The sequence below is a fragment of the Ailuropoda melanoleuca genome, chromosome 1, assembly GCF_002007445.2.
Source record: "Ailuropoda melanoleuca isolate Jingjing chromosome 1, ASM200744v2, whole genome shotgun sequence".
NCBI classification, from domain to species: Eukaryota; Metazoa; Chordata; class Mammalia; order Carnivora; family Ursidae; genus Ailuropoda; species Ailuropoda melanoleuca.
In genome coordinates, this window is record NC_048218.1 from 64,621,463 (window position 1) to 64,637,335 (window position 15,873).

General features: G+C 35.6%; 1 protein-coding gene and 1 pseudogene across 3 annotated transcripts in view; both read right to left on the reverse strand.

The window, feature by feature from the left end:
* HSPBAP1 (HSPB1 associated protein 1) overlaps positions 1-15,873 on the reverse strand; it is a 64,549-nt gene that overhangs the window by 33,304 nt on the left and 15,372 nt on the right. For all 3 annotated transcript variants that reach the window (XM_019803110.2, XM_019803111.2, XM_034659503.1), the window contains one exon: positions 6,045-6,226. In XM_019803110.2, the coding sequence (XP_019658669.1) occupies positions 6,045-6,226 (182 nt within the window). The remainder of the gene's footprint in view (positions 1-6,044; positions 6,227-15,873) is intronic.
* On the reverse strand, positions 7,013-7,083 carry LOC117795514 (annotated as a pseudogene).

Here is a 15,873-nt window from a genome sequence, read left to right on the forward strand (position 1 = left end):
GGGGGTGGGGGAATGGGATAGACTGGTGATGGGTAGTAAGGAGGGCACGTATTGCATGGTGCACTGGGTGTTATACGCAACTAATGAAGCATCGAACTTTGCATCGGAATCCGGGGATGTACTGTATGGTGACTAACATAATATAATAATAAAATAAAAAAATAAATAAATAAAATAAAAATGTCCCCAACACTTTAAATAGGAGACTTTAAAACTCTGGTTGAATTTTAAAAAAATTCAAAATGTGTACACTTCAATATTCTAGATTATGCATACTATTCTATAACTATTACTACCGTCTAAGTGACAAAATAATGTTAGGGACAATACTGAACTCTAATAGCACATTTTATACTGTTCCGTCTTAAGGTTTGGTTTCTGCATTCTACTTTAAAGTCCCAGGGAGGCCAGTCTTTTATTTTATTCAGGTTAGCATCTCCAGTGCCTAACACAGTGAGTATAACAAATGCTCAAAGATTGCTGAGTAACTTACCTAGGTAACTAGACCTATTATTATGCTGAACCCGAGTAACTCCTAAATCTGTTCCCATTAACAAGTTAAATAAGTATTCCAGGATCAAACACCATCTTAAAAATGTTGTACAAGTAACCGAATCTTCCATAATTTTAGTTTTAACCAAAGAACTAAAGAAAACTGGTAAGATGCTTATAATATAGAATAGTGGCAAAAAAGCCAATCACCAAAAAATAATCCATTCTTAAGTTGTTTCATTCTAACAGATGGTATATTTTGAGTTAGGGTGTTCCCAGAGCCCAGATTCGGTATGAGCTAGTTGGTGTAAGCTCTAGGCTCTGAGAACACCCCAACTCAAAACTGTTCTTTTACCTATACGGTGCTGTTTGGGTGACTCATGGCCGTGGTTAATTTGATTCTTTTGTCACATAAAAAGTTGTCTCATTCTATTAATTCTCCATGCCTATATCAAAAATACAGAAAAACTGATCACACATAATTCCATAATTGAGTTCTATGTCTAAAAAAAAAAAAAGAAAACACAGTATTGGTCAAAACAACAAAAATGAAACTTTAAAACAATACAATTAATTATAATTACATATGAAACTTATAAAGGATAAATACTTCAATTTAAGTTTTAAACAGCCCCGTAAGTGGACATTATAAATTAGCAAGTACTTAAGGCTCTTTTTTCCTTAGGAAAACTACCTTAGGTAATATGAGCAGAAAAGATGTAGCTAGCTTTCGACCGACAGGCTTGGATAAATACCCAAATCCTTACACACCGATTTGCCTCATCAGAAAGCATCACTGGCCATCAAACCCTTTTAATCATTACTAAACCACCTGGCTCATTTTCAAGATACTCTCATAACTACGTTATAAGGTCCAAGACAGGTCAGAACTAATCTACCATGTAACACATTTTGTGCAATTCTGTGTCCCAGTGACTTAACAGGGCTCCTGAATCACAGCAGCCAATCTGAGTCACAACATAAAATAGAATCTACCTGGGAGACACCGTTGGGGCAAAATCCTGTCTGCTATATGTTGATTCTAAATAGCTTCAATTATGATGATTCTCATTGATAATGACAAAAGGTAAGACCTGTCATTCTTACCAATGAATGAGAGAGGAAGAAATTTTATGTGGGACTGTTACAAAAACCCTATCTTTTTTGGGAAGTAGAGAACAAAATGTTCCAAATTAAGTTTTATTTAGATTCATCAATGATGTGATGGACAACTAAAAACTAATGGGACTAACTTCATTTGCCATACATCAAAGTCAGTTAAGTGTCAAAATCACAATTGTAGGCTACCTCTAAGTCTATACGATATTTTTCAATCATATCAGTATATTTGCCAGACTACTTATCAGTATATGTAAATATTATGTATTTATCCATGGATAATTTTAATTTGTGGAAGAAGAGTTAACAGATGGTAATTTTACAGTTTATAAGTAAAAACTTATAAAACTAGTAGAAGGCTGAAGAGAGCTAAGAAATTCTTATCAAGACTGACAAATGTTACGATTAATTAGAACCCACAGAGAATTTGACAAAGGTGAAACTACGGGTATAAATTAAAACATTCCTTGGAATATGCTAAGAACCAAAGAACTAACAAAACAAGAAATGGTAATAGTAGGAAAAAAATTCTCTTCTGTAATCATTCAAGCACCTATTATGTATTCATAATACATAATGTAAGCAGTTTGGAGGAATACATAACACACTATGTTAGCAGTCTGGAGGAATAAAAAGTTATAAAACATAGTCCCTGTTCCCAAAGGACTAATATTGTTAGAGAAACAAGACACAAACATTCTATGTCATGTGCCACTTAAATAAAAATCCAAATAAAACATACAGGAATGAAGGCAAGGGATGGATAGCTGTGGGTACAGGGGTTGAGAAGGCTTCACAGCCAAGACTAAATCTGAGCCAGGCCCTAAGAAGTAGCATTTTAATAGACAGAAGTAGAGAAGAGCATAAGCAAAGGTCAGAAGACGAGAGAGAACAAAGTGGTCCAGCTCTCAGCAAGGAGACAACGGGACATAGGCCTAGGGGACAGGTCACCTCAGTCATATTGGGGAGAGTTTTAAATGCTATTCTTATAGAATTTTAAGTCATGACATTTTTGTGAACATGATTAATATATTTCAATATTTAATCTATAGCATGAATCGGAATGTATCTTCATGAGAAACTGTTTTAGAATTGATTAGAGGGGGAGTCAGAACTGGAGGAAAAAAGAGTAATATCAGAAGTGATGTTGTAAACCAGAAGTTCTCAAGGTGGTCCATGGACTCCTTGGGAGTCACTGAGACCCTTTCAAAGGATCTGTAAGGTTGAAATTATGTTCATAATACTATTAAGATGGTATCTGCCTATTTCTCTGTGTTGACATTTGCATTGATGGCATAAAAAAGAATGGTGAATAAAATTGCTGGTGTCAAGACAGTGGAACCAAAATGTACCAGGCAGCATTGTATACTTTTGTTTTTAAAACAGCTTTATTGTGGTACAATTGATGCATAATAAACAGCATATATTTAAAGTGTACAATTTGGTGAATTTTTACATACATGGACATGTGAGAAATCAGTGCTATAATCGAGATGGCAAACATTTTGATCATGTCCACGTTTCCTTGTGATCCTTAGTAACCCACCGCTCTCTAGCCCCTTGTTCTTGATCTTTTTTGGTCACTATAAATTTATTTGCAAGTTCTACAATTTTATATAAATGGAACCATATAGTAAGTATTCCTTTTTCATGCTAACTCTAACCAACGTCAAACTAAACAAAGTAGACTTCGGAACTAGGAAAAACCCAGGAGAAAGAGGATCATTTCATCATGGTATAAGATTAATCAATTAAGAGGACATAATAATCCTAAATGTATATGAACATAATAACAGTTTCAAAATACATGACACAAAAACTGACCAACCTAAACTGAAAAAGAAACATATGTACAATTATAGTTCACAATTATCTCAAAAAGTCTCTAAAATATTCCTATTTTTTCAGCCACATATATGTGTGAGGCAACATATTCTTCATATACTTCAAACAAACCAACAAATTTTAATAGACTGAATAAAGAAGCAGATAGAATGCAGCTGTCTTCTATGAAGCCAGACATTAACAAGACTTGCAAAAATGTAAAACAATGCCACTCCTCTTATAACATTTAAAAAATTTTTCGAATATAGTTATTTTCATAAAAATGTTATTATGTTCACACATAAAGATTTTACTTTAAATGAATTAATAAAAATTTTAAAAATTTATCTGTTTTAATGTTTAACTACCCACCATTTTATAACAGATGGAAGAAAGCTTAAAACAGTTAAGTAGTAAGATGTGGTGAATGAATGAATTATAGTGGTAAAAGGAAAACAACTTAGGTACCTGTGATGTAAGACTTGGTGCTCAGAAATCTCTGAGATAAAAAATGATACAATCATTTGTAGTTCATAGCAGATTCCCCTGTTCTAATCCAAATTAATCACCATAATGTGAGCTGACCAAAAACTCATTGAACTGGAAACATCAGGTTTCTATAAGGTTCAATTAGAATTCCGGCACACTACCAAAAGGCCTTTTATATCCACACTTAATGGACAGGACACATGCCTGCCCAGTGCTGTCATGCCTGGGATGAGATGGAAGGACTGATGGAGAGAGATGAGAGATTCATGCAAGGTAGAGAGAGCCCAGACTTGGCAGAAATGGAAGTCCTTACTCCTAGCTGTGGGGCCCTAAAGAACTAGATGTATTCGGACCCTGTGTATGCATACAGTGCAGCCGTTACAGCTTGCAGGACAGACTGCCCGGGTTACTCTTTTCTTAGCTGTAGAATTTCACAAAAGGTTTACTTCTTGGTGCCTCTTTTAATTATTATATCACAGGGTTACTGTGATGATTGCAAACGTAAGCACTTAGAAAAGTACCAAGTATAAGGGGTACTTGATAAATATTACTATTACACAATGTTTTACCTGAAATACGGAGTACAAAAGTACTAGTCTAATCTACAGGATGAGTGAGAGTACAAGAAATATAATAAACGACTCTAAAAGTTAACTATGATATCTAAAAGTTCCAGGGTTAAAGCCTTATAAAGTGATCACAGATAATGTTATAAGAAAAAAAATTATCTCAAAATTATCACTTAAAAATGAGTATTTGGATTTGGTATAGACTTTGGATTCAGAAAGCATCTACTGAATGTTTTCAATGAAAATGGATGCATTCTTTCATAGTTATGAGAAAAATATATACTCAACTAACAATTCTGAGACAAGTGATACATTTTTCCTTCTTTTATAAAAAGCAAAATTTAAGTAAGCATTTAAAAAAAATTTTTAAAGCTACAAAGTATTGATCATTGTATTACAATAACTATGTAAACCTCAGCATCTACACCTTGACTTGAAGTGAAAAAGAAAAACACAGGCTGATGGAAAAGGAAACAAACAGGTGATGTGGATTAAGGAGTGCACTTGTGATTAGCACTGGGTGACCTAGGGGATGCTGAATCACAACACTGTACACCTGAAACTAACACCACACTGTATGTTAACGAACTGGAATTCAAACATAAAAAAAAGCCTAAGACTATCAGTCTATGTGAGAGGAAAGTCCAGAGAGGCGGTGATGATGATGGGCAGGAGAGCAGTCCAGGGGGCCGGGTAGTGGGGGCATGACAGCCTGCAGTAATGAAATACTTCTCTGGACAAAGGATCAGGGGCAGGATAAAGGACTTTGGAGCCCTGACCTGATTATGGGTAAGGCAGAGTCATCCAAACAGCTTCCTGGAACTACTCCCATTCCTGCCTCATGCCTAAGACACACACGGAAACCAGAACAGGGAGTTTGTGAAATCACCCCACAAAATAAGCTGGCAGTTTGAGGTAGAAAACACTTAAAAGAGGATATGATAGTCTGCAAACTCTGCTGTCAGTTATGTCAACACATGACAAAGAATTTCCACATTCTTACTTCTGCAAGCACTCCCATACTTCTGCAGGACTTCTGCAATCAAATACCAGGAGCCCAGCGCTCTCTGCCTCAGGCCATTAACCTGTACTAACCCCCAGAGCAGGGAGGGATGGCAGCAGCAGAAGCCTGGAATGCCTCCAGGATTTCGTGAACGCCTCTTCAAGTAATAATCAGTGCTGTACTTCCATCTGCCTAACAGAATAAAAACATATATGTAGGTCAGGAGGAAATAAAGTTCCATACACAATCTATGCTTCCCATATACTCCAAACCAACCCAGGCAGGCACTGTTCAAAGGCGAACGAGAGAGTGTGTAAGAAGTTTGGTGAGTAGGAAACCAGTGACAAGGCTGGTCATCCATGTGAGCCAAACATTACACTTCACCTGAGCAAATCTTTTGGCTTGAGTGGATAAAATACTTAAGACTCACAGTGACTATTTTTGAGAGAAGATGACAGTGAAGGAATAGGGTACGAGAGAGGTTCTAATTTGTGATCTTTCCTCAAGAATAAATTATTACCATGATTAAAAGGAATGTATTGCCTTACCTGGAAAATATCTGCCTTGTCGTCAAATAGGCTGACAAAATATTTATAGTCAGCATAAGCCCAGAATTTGGAATGATCGTAATCTCTAAATGGTCCAGACATAGTAGGCTGGTCACAGTTCCAGCTCAGGAAATCTTCCAGCGCAGCTTCTACAGAACCACACGTGGTTTCAAACTGAGGAACTGCAATGTAAAAGAACCCAATTTTAAATGTACACTGAACACAATTTCCAAATACTGTCGTTTTTTTTTAAATGAAGATAATTTCAACCAAAAAAATATTAACTATCATTTAACATTAACTAAAAATTAATTTTGCACCTGCTATATAATTAGAACCATCTGCAATACTCACAATACTCATGATTTAACATAAAACAAGGTTTCAACCTTAAGATTAAAGACTACCCTTAGTATAGCCTGATTCAGTAATCCAGTGGTATACTTTAGTTTTTTTTTAAAGATTTTATGTATTTATTTGACAGAGAGAGAGAGAACAAGCATGGAGAGCAGCAGAGGGAAAGGGAGAAGCAGGCTCCCCGCTGAGCAGGAAGCCCAATGTGGGGCTCAATCCCAGGACCCTGGGATCATGACCTGAGCTGAAGGCAGATGCTTAACTGACTGAGTCACCAAGGTGCCCCAGTGGTATACTTTAGATGATTAATTCCAAGATATTTTCAGGGGTCTGTGAGGTCTAAACTATTTTCACAATAATACTCTGATATTTTTCATTCTCATTCTCTCATGAGTGTACAGTGGAGTTTACCAGAAGTTACATGACATTAGTTGATGTCACTGCTCTGACAACTAGTGGAATACATATTTATGTTCTCATATTTTAATAATGTCTCAGTTTTGGTTTATAATATGGTAAGCACCATTAGATATAATCCACATTGACAAAAGCTCATTGGGGAACTCAATGATTTTTTTAAAGGTACAGCATCCATTGCGTTTCTAAATATTACAGAAAATACGGAATGCTTCATGAAGCTGTATGTCATCCTTATCCAAGGGCCATGCTCATCTTCTCTGTACTGGGGAACTCAATAATTTTTAAGTGTGAAGGGATCCTGACACCAAAAATTGAGAGCTATTTCTTCAGATTAAAAAAGAAAAAAAGCAATGACATCTTTTGAAAATTTTCTGACTTTATAGTGCACATGTATCATACATAGCTCCTCAGAATCATTAAGTGGCCAATAGCAACTTAAAGTCTATCATTTATTCATTAACTCATTTATTTCAGAATCGTTTATTAAGTACCTAATTTGTAACTAGCTCAGGCTTGTGGGAACATAAAAGAGAGAGTAATACTCTTGAACTGAGAATATATTTAGACAAAAATAAAATTTTAGCCAGAATAATAGGAAATTTGAGGCATTACCTAATTAAAAGCAAAATTCTGTGCCATAGAAAAATAAGAAAAGGCAAAGACCCAGAGAAGAGGGTTGATCAGGAAAGCTTAGAGAGAAGTCTACTGTCTGTCCAGAATGGTTCGTTATTGTGGGCATCACTCATTTATATAAGAATTATTCTTCCAAATTGTGATAAAATGAATTTTTTTGGTAACAAGTAGAATATTTTCAATGCACGCTGGAAAGTTAATATTCAAGAAATCTGATTATGATCAACATGAAATCCTTTTAAGTGATACAGACCTGCACGTAAATCAGTTAGCACAATAGCTGAAACATAGCAGATGCTCAGTTATGGGCGCTAATTCTGATTCTTAACATTAACTTCAAAAAGTTACCTGAATTAGTAGTAAGAGGAGAAGGGTATTCAAACTCTTCAACAGCTTCTGTCTTTTCCCTCATTTCTGCCTGAACTACCTAGGATTATCTTGACCATCTTTCCCCCCTCCTCTCTTTTTTCCTATAACCTTAGAATGGCAGAGACGTAACAGAGGGGAGGGTGTATGTCAAAGAGTCATCCTAATTCATCTACTTCATCAACTTGTCATCTGACTTTGAGAAGCAGGAAGACTTTACAGGAGTACATTTATCTAAAAGATAAAAATCCGCAATATTTAAGAACTATTTAAATTTGACAATTTTTGAGAAGCACTCAGAACAGTGCCTGCCACTCAGTAACCTATCAATATATATATATATGTTCTTAATATTATCAACATCATCATCAAGAATTTACCCCAGCAACAGGGGCCCCTGGGTGGCTCAGTCGGTTCAGTATCTGCCCTCAGCTCAGGTCACGATCCTGGATCCCTAGGATCGAGCTCCGTGTTGGGCTCCCTGCTCAGTGGGGAGCCTGCTTCTCCCTCTCCCTCTGCCTCTCCCCTCCACTTGTTCTCTCTCTCTCAAATAAATAAAATCTTAAAAAAAGAAAAAAAAAAAGAATTTACCCCAACAACATAGGAATACACAGTTTTGTTTTGTTTTTTTTTTAACAAACAAAAACCCATGTGGCAAGAAAGCTGCATGGTTCTGGGAAATAGGAGTCGTTTTATAGTCATTTCCGTAAGCTCCAAAGGAAGCCTGAAGTCATCACACTGTCTTACGAGTTTTCACTTCATAAAATTCAATCCAACTGATCGAACTGAATACTAAAGCCATTACTTGAGACACTTGTCCCTGGGGGGTACAGTTGTAGGCCGGTTTTCACAGGCATGTCTGCATTGCAGCCTTATCAGGGGACTTTGTTCTCTGTCACAGCCAATTCTGTACTTTAAAAAATGAAAATCTAAAAGGGCAAAAATTACATGTGGGAACTGTTACTGTCAGGAGAAAATTACGATGAATGGAATGAATGGAAATGACAGACTTTTTTACATTTACATAGTGATTTCAAAATAGAATCTTTTGAATTTTTCCTTCCTAGAAGTAGCAGCACCAAAGGTACTGTTTTCATTCTGTTATCATGACAATTTCTTTCTGGGTAGTACAGTTGTTTTTCTTAGTTTATTTTTTGCAATGCAATTATTCCTTTCTAACTTTATTATTATTGTTCTTTCATTTAACACTGAAGTAGCCTAGGCAGCTGCAATTTTCATCCCACTTACTGTCAAAGTGCTAGGTAAGAAGCAGCTCAACTGAGCTCAGGATTTGGAAGTAGTGTAAAAGTTGAGTTTGCTTCTAACTCTCATAAAAGGGAGTCCTAAAATACGTCTTGCAGGGTAGGGAAACAAATATTTAGACTTCATCATTTTATTTTTTAAAAGATTTTATTTATTTATTTGACAGAGAGAGAGAGCACAAGCAGGGGGAGTGGCAGAGGGTGAGGGAGAAGCAGGCTCCCCACTGAGCAGGAACACCTACGTGGGGCTCCATCCCAGGACCCAGGGATCATGACCTGAGCCGAAGGCAGATACTTAACCGATTGAGCCACCAAGGCACCCCTAGACTTCATCATTTTACAAGCAAGAAACACTGCATGGAATGTGGGTACTTTTGACCATCATTGCACCCCCATCTACAAATGCTTAGGGTTATTTTTACAACTGTTTTTCCTAAATTACTGCCAGCTGAGGTATAGTATTGCCACTGGGCCTATATGATCCAAATGAATTCGATCCAGAATCCTTTCAAAGAGCTATGAGATACTATTATCTGCTTCTAAAAATAAACTAAGAGATACATACAATTCAAATAGTATAATTACTATTATCTCAAGCATTCTAGAAAAACTCAAACCAAGACCTAAAACAAAAATAAGAAATCATTCAATAGGAAGGAAACAAGGTTATCACTGATTTTAAGATCAGATGCCTGTCTTCCTAGAAAACCCACAAGAATAAACTTTAACTACGTACACTAATAAATAGCTGGATAAAAAATACAAAAATAAATGGCTTTTAAAAATCTACTCAACACAACTAGTTAGAAAAATATAATAGGTAAAAATGATTTCCTTCATGCCAGCTATAAAAAGTTTATATTTATAGTATTTTAAGAAATTTGTAGACCTATATGAAAACCCCAAATCTTTTCACTGAGAGATGAAATGGACTTGCTAGGTGATAATGATATATTCTTGTATAGGAAGATGACAGTATTATCATAAGGTAGATTCTTTCTGAATTAACTTACAGCACTTAATGAATTTTGACTGAAAATCCCAACAGGATTTGTTTAACATGAGTACATTACTTAACTTTAAAATTCATTTACAGGAATAAAATTCAATAACATCCAAGAAAATACTAAGAAAGAAGAGTAATTAGGGAGGATGAGTTGTTCTTTCAAATATTAAAATACATGTCAGTTGCTAAAATAGCATTTAAAAAATAGCTTCAAAACTGATAGCTCAATACATGGTCCAAAAACAGATGCTGGAATTTATAAGAATGCAGTAATATAACAAATATACTATATAAATATAAATAATATAACAAAGATGTATATATTTATATACTATATAAATATAATATAATATAATATAACATATAATATAGTATATATTATATATAATATATAATATAGTATATATTATATATAATATATATAATATAGTATATATTTATATACTATATAAATATAATATAATATAATATAACAAAGATGATTTCAAAGTAGGGGAAAAAAGGATTATTCAGTAGATGGTACTGAAATAAAAGGTATTGTTATTTCCAACTTAACTAAAAAAGTCAGTGAACACCATACATCAAGATAAATATGGAAAGGATACAGAGTAAAATGTAAAAGGGAAATCAAGCTATTAGAAGAAAATATTAGAATATTTACCTATTTTTAAGATACAGAAAGAATTTCTAAATAAATAAGAATAAAATGTTAATGAGATTGGACTATATAAAAATATCAGTTTGATTTTTTTTTAAAGATGAATCTCAGTTTGAGCAAAGGAATGGACAGGCACCCTCGCATGTTCTGACAGGAGAATAAACGGAAACCACCTTTCTGCGAAGCACTTTGCCATATGTACCAAAGGCCTTTCATTCTTTTACTCCATGAAGATCTGAGTGTCCATTAGGTGCTCAGCCCATGGTGAGGCCTGACCCTGGCCCTCGAGAAGGCCGCCTTCTGGAGGGGAGGACAGACTTTAAATAGTTACTTACTTACAGACTAACCCCGTGATTCTAACTGAGCTAAGTGCTACTGGGAAATACAAGGTGCTCTGAGACCACTGAGAAGCTGCCCCTGATCTGGGAAGCAGAGGCACTATGATCAGGAAAGACTTCCATGAGAAAACAACATCTGAGCTAAGATCTGAAGGAGTTAACCAGGCAAAGCTACAGTAAGGGAAAATGGGAAAGGAGAAAAGAATGGCTGGACTCTACATGCAAAGGCCTTGAAGAAAGGAGAAGCAAACCTCTGGAAATAAAAAAGCTGAAAAAAAAATGCCTGTTTGGCCTGAGCTCAGGGAGAGGGATTAAGCTGATGAAGCAAACAGAGATTTCTACACCACACAAAAATTTTGGCCTTTTGCCTAAGGGTTATGGAAGCCACTTAAGTGTTTTAAGCAGAAAAATGGATGAGATTTGTTTTTTTAAAAACTGTCTCTGGTTTCAATATGAAAAATGGCCTGGATGGGGAGGGCAGGGGGTGCAGAGGACCAGGGACAAGACTGCCGCAACTATGCTGATAAGAGGGCAGGTTAACCCCGCCTAAAGGATGGCCACTTGGAATGAGAGAAGCAGGTAGATATGCTACATATTTAGGGTGTAAGTCACAGGGTCACCAGACACAACTCAGAGGGGCAATCAGATGACTCAAAGGTTTCTGGTCTGAGACGGTTCATACATAGTGCTGCTACTCGTGATAGCATTCACACCCTTTGACCCAGTCATTCTCCTTCTAGGAATCTATCCTAGGGAAATAACCAGAAACTTGAACAAGACTGGTTTTCAAAGATGCTCACTACAGTCTTATTTATAAATTTGAAGCTTCTAAGCAATCTAAATAATCAAAATGGGAAAAAATTTTAAATTCATTATGATACGACCATACAACAGAATATTAGCCATTTAAAAGTCACATTTAACATCAAGAGAAACTGCTCAGGACATGTGAAATGAAAAAAAAAAGCAAGCTGTGAAAATTATTACAACTTTTTTTTTTTTAATTCAAAAAGGCTCATAAACATTTATCAGACTGTAACTAGTGGTTCTCTCTTGGTAATAGGACAAAGAGTTTTTGAATTTGTTTGGATCCTCCCATTTTTTCAATGTTCTCTACAATGAAGAATCATACTTTTATTTTTAATTATTTCTATTTTTAAATAACATTTGTTGAGCATTCACTACGTGCTAGGCACTGTTCTACAAGTTTTATGCATACAAACACTTAATCTTGAAAACATTTCTTTTTTATTTATAATAATTTTTTATTATGGGGGCGCCTGGGTGGCTCAGTTGTTAAGCGTCTGCCTTTGGCTCAGGGCGTGATCCCAGCGTTCTGGGATCGAGCCCCGCATCAGGCTCCCTGCTCCGCTGGGAAGCCTGCTTCTTCCTCTCCCACTCCCCCTGCTTGTGTTCCCTCTCTTGCTGGCTGTCTCTATCTCTGTCAAATAAATAAATAAAATCTTTAAAAATAATAATAATAATTTTTTATTATGTTATGTTAGTCACCATACAGTACATCCCAAATTTTGAAAACATTTCTAAGATATAGAGAAGGAATGTGCCCAAAGTCACATGGTAAGCCAAAATCTGAACCCATGCGAGCTGATTCCAGAGTTAGCACTCTTACACCACTACCCTCTACTGCTTGTGGAAATATTGCATTTATACTCAAAGAAATAAATTTAAAAAGAACAGTTAAGACAACCCACAGAATCGGAGAAAATATTTAAAAGTCCTAAATCTGATAAAGCTCTAATATCCAGAATAAATACAGTCCCCTACTTACAGTGGTTTGTCTTAACGATTTTTCGACTTTATGATGGTGTGAAAGTGATACATATTCAGTATGAACCATACTTCAAATTTTGATCTTTTCCCTGGCTACTGATATGTAACTATGATATTCTCTTATGATGCTGGACAGTGGCAGCAAGCAACAGCTCCCAGCCAGATCATGACAAGGGTAAACAACAGATACACTTAAAACCATTCTGTGCCCATATAATCATTCTGTTTTTCACTTTCACTATCATATTCAATAAATTACATGAGCCATTCAATACTTTGTCATAAAAAAGGCTTTGTGTTAGATGATTTTGATCAACTGTAAGCTAATAAGTGTTCTGAACACATGTAAGGTAGGCTAGGTTAAGCTATGACATTTGTTAAGTTAGGTGTATTTTTTTTTTTTTTTTAGATTTTGTTTATTTATTAGAGAGAGTGGGGAGTCTGGTTCTCCCTCTGCTCCTTCCCCCCCCAGCCCCGCTTGTGTGCATGTGCATGCGCGCTCACTCTCTCTCGCAAAAATAAATAAAATCTTAGAAAATGGGAAAAGGACTTGAATAGACATTTTTCAAAAAAAGATATACAAATGGTCAATAAACACATGAAAAGATGCTCAACATCATTAGTCACTAGGCAAATGCATATCAAAACCATAATGAGATAACACTTCACACCCACTAGGATGGCTGGAATAAAAAATAGGATAAGTATTGACAAAGATATAGAGAAATTAAAACCCTCATACAGTGGGGGCGGATGTAAAATGGTTCTGCGGCTTTGGAAAATGTTTTGGCAGTTCCTCAAATGGTTAAACACAGAGTTACCATATGACTCAGCAACTCCCCTCCTAGGTATAAGCCCAAGAGCAATGAAAACATATATCCACATAAAAACTTGTATGTAAATGTTCATAGTAGCATTATTCATAATAGCCAAAAAGTGGAAACAACCCAAATGTCCATCAACTGATGAATGGATAAACAAAACATGGTATATACGTATAATTGAATATTATTCAGCAAAAACAAAAGAAACGAAATACAGATACATGCTACAACCTGGATAAAACTTGAAAACATGCTACATGAAAGAAGCTAGACACAAAAGGCCATGTATTAAATGATTCCATTTATATGAAATGTCCCAAATAGGCAAATCTATAAAAACAGAAAGCAGACTCCTGGTTGCCAGGGGCTGGTGGTAAGGTGGAACGGAGAGCGACCACTTAAAGGGTACTAGGCTTCCTTATGGAGTGATTGAATTAGACAGTGATGATGGTTGCACAACATTGTGCATATGCTAAAACCACTGAACTGTATATTTCAAAATGATAAATTCAATGTTATGTGAATTACATCTAAATTTTTTTTAAAAATTATCTTTAGTGAAAACAGAGCAGTTGCTCACAACTGCAGAGACCTTCTACTTTCTCTTTCTTTTATGCTTAAGCATTAGCTTAAAAGTGTCAAATCATTGTGCCTCATCTACAAAATAGGCTTATAATAGTACCATTCTAAGAGGGTTTAAAGATTAAGAGAATTAATATGTATAAAGCACTCAGAAGAGTGCCTCACACAATAGCTCTCAATAACTGTTAGCAATTAGTGGTTGTATTGTATTTGGAGTCCAACCAGGGTGTGAAAAAAATTACAGTTCTTACTAATCTCCAAATTATTGTCTAATAGACACTTCAGTGGATGGGAGATTTATTTGACTAAAATCAAGAAAGAAAAAGCACAAGCTAAATTTTTATGTGCCTTCTGCTGGTCCAGCATTTAATTTTAAAACGCAGTAAACATCTGGATCTGTGATTAGAATAAGATGTTATAGAGCTTTAGGTATTAATCCTGCTCTACCTGCCATGAGTACAAGGGGGTTCTAGACACCAAAAACCAGGTAACTCTTGAGAGATGTGCGAGAAGGTCAACATGAGAAAAAGAAGTTTAGAGAAGCTAGAAGGGAAGCTGGGTAGTAATTTTCTAGTTCCTTCTGAGTTATTAATAGATACTCATAGAGCCACTTTACAGCAATGCTTCAAACATTGTGAAATTCTAGACTACCAAACTCTAGATACCAAACTACAAAATAGAAGTTAAACACATTCTAAAGCCAGACAATGGTTATGGACTCCTTTAGATTAAAAACAGCACTGTTTCTTTCCTTTAAATTAATTATTTTTAGAGTTAACAGTAACTGCGTTATCTGACTATAAGACAAAATAGCAAAACGGTACAAGTCTCCAGGGGAGAAGAAGCTGGCAAAATCTAATTGCTTAAGAGGATGAAAAAAGACAGCTTTACATACTTTTCATATTTATGCAGTACCATAGAGGTCAGGCAGCTGATAGAGCAGAGATAAAGTTACAACCAAGAGTAAGCCCTATAAATATAGTGCCTGAAGCCAAAAATAAAAGGACACGTTCTACATGAGTCAAAAGTAAAAGGGACCACAAGCCTAGTAATCATCTTTCTCAGTCACAGGGGAACATAAATAATAACACATTAACAAGTATTAAGAATCTACCACATTCAGTGAACCATGATACCTGAACAAATACAATGTATAACGTTATCGACTATGTAAGGTTACCAACTATAGGCTTAGTTTAAAAAAAAAAAATCTTAGGACACAAACTGTCCTCCTAAAACTTCCAATAAAACTTTCCCATCTGCAAATGGTCAAAAACAGGATTAGAGACTGAAGAAAGAGAAATTAGGGAATCCATCCCATTTACAATAACACCAAAAACCATGCGTTACCTTGGAATTAACTTAACCAGAGACGTAAAGGACCTATATGCTAGAAACTATAGATCACTTTTGAAAGATATTGAGGAAGACATAAAAAGATGGAAAAATATTCCATGCTCATGGATTGGAAGAATTAACATAGTTAAAATGTCCATACTACCCAGAGCAATCTACACTTTCAATGCTATCCCGATCAAAATACCGAGGACATTTTTCAAAGAACTGGAACAAATAGTCCTTAAATTTGTATGGAA